Here is a 12476-nt window from a genome sequence, read left to right as displayed (position 1 = left end):
ATCACTGACTGTGGGTACTTGACACTGGACTTCAGGCATTTTGGCATTTCCTTCTCCCCAGTCTTCCTCCAGACTCTGGCACCTTGATTTCCGAATGACATGCAAAATTTGCTTTCATCCGAAAAAAGTACTTTGGACCACTGAGCAACAGTCCAGTACTGCTTCTCTGTAGCCCAGGTCAGGCGCTTCTGCCGCTGTTTCTGGTTCAAAAGTGGCTTGACCTGGGGAATGCGGCACCTGTAGCCCATTTCCTGTACACGCCTGTGCACGGTGGCTCTGGATGTTTCTACTCCAGACTCAGTCCACTGCTTCCGCAGGTCCCCCAAGGTCTGGAATCGGCCCTTCTCCACAATCCTCCTCAGGGTCCGGTCACCTCTTCTGGATGTGCAGCGTTTTCTGCCACACTTTTTCCTTCCCACAGACTTCCCACTGAGGTGCCTTGATACAGCACTCTGGGAACAGCCTATTCGCTCAGAAATTTCTTTCTGTGTCTTACCCTCTTGCTTGAGGGTGTCAATGATGGCCTTCTGGACAGCAGTCAGGTCGGCAGTCTTACCCATGATTGCGGTTTTGAGTAATGAACCAGGCTGGGAGTTTTTAAAAGCCTCAGGAATCTTTTGCAGGTGTTTAGAGTTAATTAGTTGATTCAGATGATTAGGTTAAGAGCTCGTTTAGAGTACCTTTTCATGATATGCTAATTTTTTGAGATAGGAATTTGGGGTTTTCATGAGCTGTGTGCCAAAATCATCAGTATTAAAACAACAAAAGACCTGAAATATTTCAGTTGGTGTGCAATGAATCTAAAATATATGAAAGTTCAATTATTATCATTACATTATGGAAAATAATCAACTTTATCACAATATGCTAATTATATGAGAAGGACCTGTATTTTAATTTTGGTTACTTTAGCCTTCACACCAGCTGAGATCCAGAATAGCTCTGTACATGATTTCCATAAGCACACACGTCCTTAATAGTAGAACGCTTGCAAGGAGTTTTATTTTGGAATTTGAAACAGGAAGTCCAAGTTTTTCCACACAACCGCTTGCAGTACCTGGTGCTACAGTTTAACAATAATGACAAGGCAATCTCCCAGAACGAAATGAAATGCTTCAACATCCACACAAACAATAGTCACTATCGGCAACCTACTTTATAAAACAGATTATTGACAATTATAAGATTATTTTAGAGTTAAAAGTTAAAAAACATTAAAGATGATATTTCCCAAGTGAGAGATTAAAAGTACCTTAACACATTTGTGTCCAACTTTATGAAAACGCCATCAACAAATGTCTAAGGGGCCTTGTTATAAAGTTGTGATTTTTAAAGGATTGGTGGTCCATATTAAAAAGCCTTGTTTTAAGGGGGGGTCAGCATATGAGAAGCAGATATGAACACGTGTCGATGTATAGCACAGAGGAAATTAGTCAATAGTTCTGTTCCTAAAAAAGTCTCTTCTCAGTTTGGTTTCTTGTAGTAAATAATGAAAATCACCCCATCATGATTAATATGTATACCCATAGTGAGTGCTGCTTGAGAGAGAAAAAAACATAGAAATTGCTTGGATCAATAGTGGCTCAAGCACCAGTCTCATGTAGAAGCACATACAGTTCGATTTATGGCGTCCTAAGTTTTGACACAATTTAAAATATGGTCAGAAAAAGAGATTTACCTCCACGTCGGGACCTTCCAGTGATTGGATGAAGATCAAGTTCTATTCAGCCAGACATGGCTCCTTGGTCAGACTTTGCACTTGAATCTGCAAAATAAATTAAGTTGAAATGATGAGATGAGTTGAAAAATCTTCTTCCAGTGAAAATGCCTGGATAAACATAATGCAAAGCCACCTTTCAAAGCAGATCCTTATTCTAAAATGTATTTGATCCTTATGCTTTATTACACAAGTTACTTTAATTTCATTATCCTTTAAAAGAAAATGTAAACTTCATGTGAAATGACCCAATTACCCATTTGCAGATATAGAATGTAGTGTAGGGGAATGTATGCACAAGTCTGGTTGGTTGCAGCTTTTGAGACCCCACAGATAGGAGAGCATAAATAACAGTTCCAGACAAAAAAAAAGAAGTAAGGAGTTGAGAGCAAACATCTTTCACTTGAACTTTCTTTCAGGCGGACAGGCGTAGCGTGGGCTATTGTTTGCTGTGGAGAGGATTAACAATGGAGACAAAAAACAGTCAATGAAGCATAAAAACTGGCCACATAAAGCAGAGACAGCTTTAAAGCCAAATGAATCTTTAACCACCTCTATATTTAACACTTATGTCCCTGGTATTTCACAATGTTTTATCAATCCTTACATGGTTAATGTGCCACTCTAAAAGGGAATTAATGTAAAATATGTTTGTCAACAGAGCCAAAGTCATATATAGAATTAATTGCAAACCTTAAGTGAAATCAAGGTTTTAAATATAGACTATTTGTATTTTCATCATGTTTCTCATCAGCATAAAATTTCGGTTGTTCTTCCTATCTCATTCAGTAGGTGGCAGTGAAATACTGACAATATTTCAGATTCTTTACATACTCACAGTAGAAGGTGGGTCGTCCTGCTGCTTGCTATCGCACCAAGAGTGGACAAAAGCAGATGATGAGCCAAGTTCAAGTCTTGACATGTAAATAAGCTTTAAGTTTTCTTAACGTGTAAAAGATGAAAAATCTGATCTCAATGAATTTACCCGGTCACTTTAGGATCTAGGTTTCCTTTGTTCCTAACTAAATGCTATTTAAACATTATCTTGTCATTCATTATTATCTGGGTAATAAGTTACAACCAGCAGAAAAACCTAACCAAATGAAGAGTAGAGGAGATAGTTTTAAATGATGAAGCACAAAAATTGGCTTTATACTGGACAGATATAAAGTGATATTAACACCTTCAGCTTTTGGTTTAATAATTGGAGTAACATTAATACAGATACTGCAAACGTGACACAATAAACAAAACCAATTGTGTGAGTTAAGTGTTGGTAATTTACCCCAACGTTGTTACTGCCTGAAATGCAACACATCCCAATCTGTATTGTGATATGAGTCTGTAGTTATTCAGTTGAGTCACTTGTCTGTTTGCGCTCATACCACACACAAATACACAGTCATTGTGGTGGACCAGTTTTTGTATTTACCTACAATATTTCTCAAACCTCATTATTTCATTCATCCATTGTTCCTCACTGATGCCAAGTCATTTTGCAAGCGTATGTATCATACATTGCAAAGCCACATCATTATTTATCAATATAAAAAATTATATTTGTGACATAGTTTTGTGGCCATTCAAATAGGACCCATCTCACTATTTGCACGGTCTCACAGGCTTTTACACACTGTAGTGCTGCTATAGGACCACAGCTTCTAATAGTTAGTTGCAAAGCTGAAACAGAATTTTCCTTGGAGGCCATCTTGTATTTGGAACAAGCAGCTGAGCTTGCACATTGTGCTGCCAAAGGGCAAATCTGGACAAAAGCCCCAGTGATTCAAGAATCCACTATAACTCTGGAACAGACAAGGCATAGTTTGTACGTCACATTTACACTGATCCACACACATAATTAACACATTTTGCAAGGTATTTCTATTTTTAAGAAGTACATTCCAAAGTGTTTCACTCACTACACACCTTTTAATGAATAATTACCGAATCATATGTATTCTGAGAGGAAGGTGTGTATGTTCTTTGGAAAGTAAACAAAATAAGCAAACTCTAAATTGCAAAACAACAGTTTTATTGCAATACACAGGACTTCTTTATTCTGCAGTGCTCATTGCCTGCTAGGCACATCAACGCAAAGGGGACAGGCTGGCACCAGAATAAACATGAATGTGGGTCATGAAGTGGGTGAAAAGGTGATTATCAATTAGCCCACCTGGACTCAGGTAGGCCACACGTTTGTCCAGAGTTCACTTGTCTTGAGCCGTTTTAATTTAAAACATAAACAGATGCCTACCCCATGCAAAGAAAATAAAAAGGCATGTTCTAGGATAAAGCAAGCAATGAGGACAAAGCAGAAAAGTACCTGCACAATACAATCGCATATAAATCAAAATGGAATTTTTTTTTGAGGAAGCAGAACATTTTTTGGGAGTCAACAACCGCATTCGTCTTTGTTTCAAATAAAAAAATTTGGCTCCTTATCATTCAACAGAGGTTGTACTCTAACAGCAGAGAATTAACGTTACACATGTTGAATTTGAGAAGACAAGAGAGATGAAAACATAGTTAGGCTGATAGAAGACTTGATTGAACAGTCATTAATTGTAGGCTAACATGTATTATTTTGGTAGAAGGCCAAACAAAAGCTTTGATTGTGGTCAACAAATAAGGGTGTGGCAAAGCATAAGAAGTGGCACTGAAACATTCTACATTGATGATTAACATTCTACGTTGGTGAAGGATCTACTCACCCTCCTCCTGACCTAACGCCAACACATTAGGGTTTAAAACAAACACCCTGAACTTTGAGCAACATTTTTTTGTTGTTACGCCATAATATCATTTAAATCCATGACTGTTTAAAGCTAAATGTTTGCACAAGAATTCCGACATCTTAAACAATTTGAGATGCAAAACCGTCTAACAAAGTGACAAATAATTGTGTCTTAAACCCAACTACGTGTACAAGTGCTTAAAACACAGACAATCGTCACCGCTTTAAGAGATTGATCAGTGTCACAGTTCAAGTAATAAAGTGATAGCCTGTTGATTGATCAGTTGGTGATTGTATGACTGCAGGTTTCAATGAGGAGGAATATGACAGATTGGGAGAAACAGAAATGGGTGGAGCCAGAAATAGGGCTAAAAGTGCAAGAGGTTAAGGATAACACATTGGATCAGGAATTGTGGTATTTCCTGGTCTGGGTTTTGAATGCAGAGGTGAAGTAACCGTTGGGAGGGGAGGGGAAAAGGAAGTTGGAATGAGAGAAGATTGACAGGGGGAGCAGACAAGGAGTGTAATGATGGACAAAAAGATTGGAGGAGTTGTGGTGTGTTCAAGCTGATCAGTAGAATACCACGCTAGACTTTCCTCCGGGGGGGTTGAGGACCCTGTTGTGGGCGCGAGGCAGGGGGCCCAGGTGAGGCTCGTGGTTCTTCAGATCAACGGGCTCTACAGCAGGTGGACGGGAAGAGGGAGAAGGAGACGGCTCAGGCACTGGAGCTGGGGCAGGAACCACCGTAGCAGTAGCAGCAGCAGCAGCAGCAGCAGCAGCAGCAGGGGGCTCTTCCTTAGCTGGCACAGGAGCTGGGGGGGCAGCGGCTTCCACCTTCACCTCAGCTTTAATAACCTTGACTGCGGGTGCTTTGAGTAAAAATAAATAAATAAATAATTACAATACCATAAAAATACCATATATTTCCATTTGTGACACAATAGAAATCACATCTTCACAAGTGGAATGAGACTACATCCTGTAGCTGGCAACATGGGCATGTTGCTAGCTATGCGGTGGGCCCTCTAGCCAATAGGCTGTGTATTAACACTGGATTTTATTTCAGCACACATATATTATGGACAGGTAGCATATTGTGAGAAGATATTCACTGATTTTGACCAAAGATTATTTGACAACAAGCGTTCTCCAGAATCACTGACTTCACCTTTGACCAACAGTTGCTATTTTTTAGTAGAACTGATGATTGAAAAACTTAAAATATAAATTTCATCAAACACTCTGTGGACTAAATGATTAAGAAGAAAGGCACTTTGTGCTAATTAGTCTAACCTGTGTAGTAAATAAATAAGAATTTACTTATACAATCTCACCTGGTGATTCGGGTTCAGCTTTCACACTTAGATTGTCCTGTAAAACATAAAGAAAAGAGATTTCCTACAGTGTAAACAATGAATGAAAGTCCTTCTCAGGTCTCTCTTGATCACAGATTTCAATCTCAGAATACTAAGAATTAGGGGTGGGAATCTCTTGGCACCTCACGATTCGAGTCCGATTCAGAGGTCAACGATTCGATTCAAAATCGATTATCAATGCATCTCGATGCAATTTTTTTATTTTTACATACAGTACATACCCATGAGTGATTTTCAAAAAAAAAAATTATTAGGGGTGTGCGGGGACGTCATTATCTGTATCTGTTCAACCAACAAAATTATTTGTATCTGTGGGGCACTTTACACTGTGAAAACGTGACAGTTTTCCAGTTTTTGGTTTAAAAAAAAAAACCCGTTCAGACACAATTTATCTGACATCTTCACCCGTACACAAGTTTTCAGAGGAAACGGGCCGAAATCGCTGTAGCAGCAGTGCCAAGCCAATAGTCAGCGGTGACAGCCTAGTAGATAGCTCTTCCGGTACAATTTGATGCATAAAACCTTACTGTAACCGAAAATTAATGCCACTAACGTTCATAAAGCGGTTGGTGTAAGCTTGGGGTTACAAATATTGTAAAAGACAAGCTTTCTGTCCTCTTATTTCACCGCATTGAACTCGTAAAAACAGAAGACTTGCTGATAGTGAAGGGGCTTCGTGAGCGGATACCTTCCTGTTAGGCGTACTTCAAAATAAAAGTCAACTCACGTGTGTCCAGTGAAATGCTATTAATGTTTAGCCAGTGAAATGCTTTTACTTTGAAGCCGTAGCCTTAATGCTCCTTTTGTTGAACAGTAGCCGCTAGCTTAACCGCTGCACGCTGATAGTGTTTTTAATGTAGAGAGCCGTGTCCCTGGCATATAGAAGTGACACACGTTTATTTAGCTAGAAAAACAGGCAGAGCACAAATCTTTCCCCAGCCAAAGTGGCGGGTGGTCTCAATAACTTACTGCGGTAATCGCTTGAACTAAATTGGCGAGCGTTAGCCTATATTTTAGCGCTGCACGACACTCTCCGCTGATCACAGTGATGGTGCCGTGGAGACACCGTTCATGTCGTCTTCTAACTTTATAACTCGCTTGTGGGTATTTTGACAGCAAATGTTATAGACTACGCATGTGTGAGGGTGGAGCCGTGACGTCAGCGTTATCAGGGGAAATGGTTTCGGTGTTTACAGGAAACCAAAACCGTTAAGTTTTCCAAAAAATCCTCCCTGGGAGGTGATCTCAAAAACCTGCGGTTTCATGCCTGCGTTTGCTGTTTTCCTGTAAATTATATAGTGCAACCGCGGGAATTTTTCCGCGTTTGCACCGTTTCGTGTTGTCGTGTAAAGTGCCCCTGTATCCGGATACACAACAAGAAGTGGGCGTGGCGTATACCGGAAGTTTCTTTTACATTAGCCTACATTAAAGGAAGTCACACCTAAATTGATTTTCTAAACTAATATTCATTGTCAATGAATATTAGTGCCAATGCTTTGGAGGGACAATTGTCCCTCCAAAGCATCACATTGATGTAATGTTGACATATAAGTCAAAAAGTCAGATACATTTCTACCTTTTCATCTCTCTCTTCTTTGTTCTCAGAATACGAAGAAATTCAGGGAACGAAAATATTGATAAATAACAGCCCAAATCTGTGCATAGGCTACTCACTATTAGTAAATGAGGGCCAGTGTTTTACTTTTAACTTAATTAAGGTCTCCCTTTAACTGGGGGAAATACAGCTGTATTTCACGATTTTTTTTTTTTATCTCTATCTCTCCCCCTCCCTCTTCTTTTACATTTGTTTTACTAAACTAAGATTTAGGAACAATCTGTATCAACGTACCAATCTCATAAACCCTAAATGATATCTTAGCCTTTCCACAAAGCCATATGTGATTTTAATGGGTTAAGTTTGCAGTTTCCGATTTTATTGTATAGGTCCTGAAGTAGGCCTAGGCGTATACGCATTGATTGACAGCTGAAAAAGTACAGGTCCTTAGCATTAGTTTGATGGAAACGTTGTGGTGTTTGAAAGAGTTTAAGCAGTAGGCCTAGTGAATGTAAATACATCAGGGAAGGCTGACGGTGACTCGGGGTGCAGCATATTCCATCGGTTCGTCTCTTCTCCGCCACGGCAGCGGGTTACGAGGAAACTCAAATAAAAACGGCAGCGAATGTGACCGGTAGAACCCTCTATTCAAGGGAAAGGGCGAACGTGCTGCGTTTATCAGTGGATGAAAAGAGAGAGACCGCGGGTCACGGGTCGCGCCCGGTCCTCTCGTGTCCACCGCAGAACAGCTGTTAGTGTCATTCTACCTGTTGTGTCATTGAGGCGGAACGCGCTGCGTCAATTAGGCGCATAATATAAAAACATTTAAATCCCCGAATAATAACGGGACAATTCGGAAATTATCCGTATCCGTATCTAACTCATTATCCGTGCTTATCCGAATACATATTCGGATTCGGGCTCATCCCCAATATTTATATACACATCTGAGTTTGCTACTCACTTCCTACTTTTGTGATGATCATTAAATACAATCAACAGATGAATTGCCTTCTCTAATATTGTATTAGAGAAAAAGCTTTTCTATGAACAGTGCAATAATCAATGCAGCTTGCATTTCAACACAATATAGAAGTATATAAAAACTAAACCGATTCAGTTTATTTTCTTTCTACTCTTGTAAATCATGTTTCTATAGGATTTCTATTCTATTATTTTCTGTGTCATTTCAACACCTACACCTGGGGTACAAAAAGTATGGCTTGGAATTCAGCTCTCATACAAAAACGTAAACAGAAACAAAGCCGGTGCATGTCATATGGGTTTGCTGCTCTCAGCCCTTTTGTCGCCACTTTTAACAACTTGCACTTTTGTGTTATGCATGCGCAGTGGCGCAGGAAATACTAGTTCGAGAGAGAATCGCGATGCATCGGAGAATCGATTATTTTCCCCACCCCTACTAAAAATACACGTTTAAGGTCAATAACACATCCTTTAATATGGCTGAACAGAAAATGTTCCACCGTGTTCATACAGTTCCATCACATGTTCTTTGCGTAAACCACTTAAGAGGCCATAGCTACCTAACGGTAAGTAAGACCGTTGCAATGAAGACAGCTTTGGTTGCACAAATGATCGATACACTCGGGTATGTGACACAGTTTGTGCTTTTTCAGTCTTAAAGAGGACCTATGATGCTTTTTGACTTTTATGACCTATAAACGTTGTTATGATGATTCATAGTCATGCTTAACCATACTAAATTATCAAATAATGACTTACATGCATTTCGACGTATTCCCTGCTGACCGTCTGGGGTGTCTGTGCAGAGCACTAAACACTATTCTAGCCAGTCGAGAAGTCACGTCTTCAAAGCGGTCTACCCTTTCATAATTCGTGACGTCGCATAAAAATTTGTGACGTGACCACGCGGATGTTTCCATGTATGGTAATGCTGTCACTTCCCTGTTCGCGTCTGCCTCGCGCCTTTATAGGTCCATGCTCGCGCTTCCCGCCACTGAAAGTGTTCCGGAAGGAAGGTAACCAATCACAACGGAGTGGGGTTTGCAAGAGGGGGGGGGGGAGGGTAGCAGAGATGGCCGATGCACAGGCGGAGGGAGCGGAGATTGCCGAAGCACACACACTCAAGTGTTGACAGGATGTGCTGGATCGCCAAAATAAGAGAAAGAGCTTCCCGAAAATCTACATAGTTTTTTGTGATGTGATTCGTGTCAGGTTGCTCTATAGCAGTGTAAAACAAGAAATTAAGACCAGAAAAGTAGTATAATAGGTCCTCTTTAAAGGGGCAAACGAGGATCAAATAAAGGATACATGAGGTGTTATGGTGGACGAATAGATTTTTCTTCTATGGGATGAACTATTCCTTTAAAAGCTTGTTAGTTTGTGTCCATTAAGAGTCATGGGTTAAACTGTATACAATAAGGAAAAACTAGATAAAACACAAGACAAAACTGAGAGAAGCATGGCCTACCTTTGGCTTGTTGGGGTGGCTTCGGGTTGGGTTTTGGACAGATGCCGCCCCGAATATATTGCTGGTTGGTCCACCTGGAGGTATGGGTCTCTGTGGTTGAGCCGAGGGTGCAGGTCCCCCAAATATTCCACTACTCTTCCCACCTACAGAAAGCATTACCAAGACGCATGTTACATGATGCAACTGGGACATAAAGACACACTCATCATCTGTCACTTTTAGTTTTGGTCAGAAAATATTTGAATTTTGAATACAAAATGTGCTTTGTCCATTACACTTGGGATTTCCTGGTGTTGGCTCTGTAAAATATTGCCATAAGGGATTGCTGTACAGCTGTGTGTGATCATTAAAATAGAAACAAATATAAGTTAATTATTTGGGTAAAAAAAAATATCTAGCATTGCTCCAAAGCAGCCACACTGACGAGGCTCTGACTGCAATGTCGGCAGACAGACATTATTTTTAATCCACCTTGTGAGAGCCGATATCAGCCGATGCCTATTATCTCAAAATGCCATTGATGTGCTAAGCAAATGAAAGTGCCATATACAGTACAGATACTATGCTGGCAGCCATTCACTGAGCATTTCTGGGATGCTAATGCCACTGTTAGATAAAGCAGTGAGGGTGACACAGCATTCCCTGTCTGCAAACTCAGACCATTTTTCAACAGCAGACTGGACTGAAAAAATACTCGGCTAGATCACAACATCTGAAGGTGGGTAACATGCAGAGAACAGTGAACGTGTTTATATAAGGATTATCACATTATAGTAACAGTTTTCACACCCTGGACATAGACCATTTGAATGGCCTGCCTGTGTCATAAACCATTGAACTGCTGCTCAGACCTGGAGGATTGGAACGTCTTGTAGTGGGTGCACTCTGGGCCTCCTCCGGTGGGGCAAACACTTTAGAGGCCATCTTATGAGGTCTTCTTGTGGCTGCTGAGTCGTCTTCGTAGCCACCGAACAGGTTACTAGAGCCACCCCCAGGAGGCTGCAACACCCTGCAGAAGACCAGGGAATATAGGAACACTTTAAGGAATTGAATTATTCATCCAGGTTTCTTTAGAATCAATAATCTTGTGCAAGTGGGAGAGGCTTTAAATATAAATACTGGGTTTGTACAAATTTAATAAGGATTTATCTCACTTTATCTACACACTGTAACATACTATTTTCAATGTGTAACGGGTAACATTAACCAGAGAGGGCTAATCCTTGCCAAATGTATGGCTGGATGTATATTGGATGGAGGTTCATATTCACTTTTGTAGAGATGATATCATATTTTCAGTAACAGAAATGCTTTATTAATCCAAGGGGGAGAAATTCGATTGTACACAATGTGCTAATAACATTACGAAATATGTAATGTGTTAAAAAAAAATATTGCCACGATTACACCAATATCAATCAAGCAGTAATAAGCATAGTAATACTATTTTATCTTTTGCACTTCGACACACAAAGGGTGACCTGACTATAAATAGGGTACAGTGCAGCTGCAGCCAACGCAGCCAAATAACAGGTTTGTTTGATTATATACCGTGAATGGCGCCATACGTCTGAAAGCTCTCCAGTTAGTAGTGTGTATGCGCTTCAATTTATAGCGGTATTTAAAGCCGCAACATACGTGAATGTTTGAAACCCACTGTCAAGCAGTGCTGTCCAAGAACAGACGTTTCCGTGTTAGTACAAAGGAAACTGAAGCGCCTTTAACTGGGACAATGCGGCCACATCGCCGTTGTTGGCGAGTACAAAGCGGCACAAAGAGGAGCAGCATGATCTGTTTTCATACTTCCGCAGGCGCAGCAGACAACGCCTGGCCGGTTAGCTTAAAAGCTAATCCACTCCTTCACTCCCAAGTTTGCTAACTGAAGACAACACGAGCAAAGGTAGCTCAAGCGGAGCAACCAGACCGATATTTGGCGAAACTTACTCATTAGATAGCCGAGTACTAGCACTATATTTGAAGGCACTGGTAATTCAAATGTTAGCTGCTGTCACATAACGTTAACCTACATTAAGATACGAGCTGACTGGCCGACTACTACATTCGAAATAAGACATCGTAGGCCCTTTATTTAAAGCTACACGACCCCACATTCTTTACCTTGAACTCGGTTTTGAACCACTTTCCATCCCTTGAAATATGTTCGTCGAAGTCATAGTGGTTTTGTTTTGAGCCTTCAAGTTTCCGAAGACAACTTCGTCAGTTTGCCAACTAGACTAACCGCGCGAGTTCCTCTGCCTGCGCGTGCACGACCAAACTCCAAAGTGAAGAATGTTGGTCCGCCCCGCTTTGACGTATATGAATATAATTGGACCACAGCCAGTCTGCTGAGTGTTGCGGTGCGCTCGTTTAATGGCACACGAGATCCCAGCAGAGCAGATTAACTATACTATCTATGCTAACTAGCCTTATAAATTAAACTGTTCTCTGGTCACGACAGCACTGAATACACAAACGTATAACATTTGCAGATGCAATTAAATCCAACCACCCATTGTTACAGATGGTGTGTGCTGTGCATTCTAACTTGTATTCATAGTTGGTCATTGACTGTCGTAAATATCCAATTTTGACTCCACCTAGTTGTCTGGTTTTCGGTGTATGCCAAAATTTAAATCAAGCG

The 12476-nt window shown here is 40.6% G+C and overlaps 1 protein-coding gene across 1 annotated transcript; it reads right to left on the bottom strand.

The window, feature by feature from the left end:
- Positions 1 to 3732: 3732 nt before the first annotated feature.
- Positions 3733 to 12101, bottom strand: jpt2 (Jupiter microtubule associated homolog 2). The gene is made up of 5 exons (XM_080044448.1): positions 11954 to 12101; positions 10687 to 10844; positions 9836 to 9978; positions 5787 to 5823; positions 3733 to 5321 (listed from the first exon to the last, which is right to left on the bottom strand). Exons 1-5 carry the CDS (start codon positions 12007 to 12009, stop codon positions 5023 to 5025), a joined length of 693 nt encoding a protein of 230 aa, XP_079900574.1. The 5' UTR covers positions 12010 to 12101; the 3' UTR covers positions 3733 to 5022.
- Between the last annotated feature and the right edge of the window lie 375 nt (positions 12102 to 12476).

This window comes from Ammodytes marinus (genome assembly GCF_949987685.1).
Source record: "Ammodytes marinus genome assembly, chromosome: 16".
NCBI classification, from domain to species: Eukaryota; Metazoa; Chordata; class Actinopteri; order Uranoscopiformes; family Ammodytidae; genus Ammodytes; species Ammodytes marinus.
The sequence above is the reverse complement of the archived record's forward strand: the minus strand, read 5'-3'. Positions and strand labels throughout refer to the sequence as shown.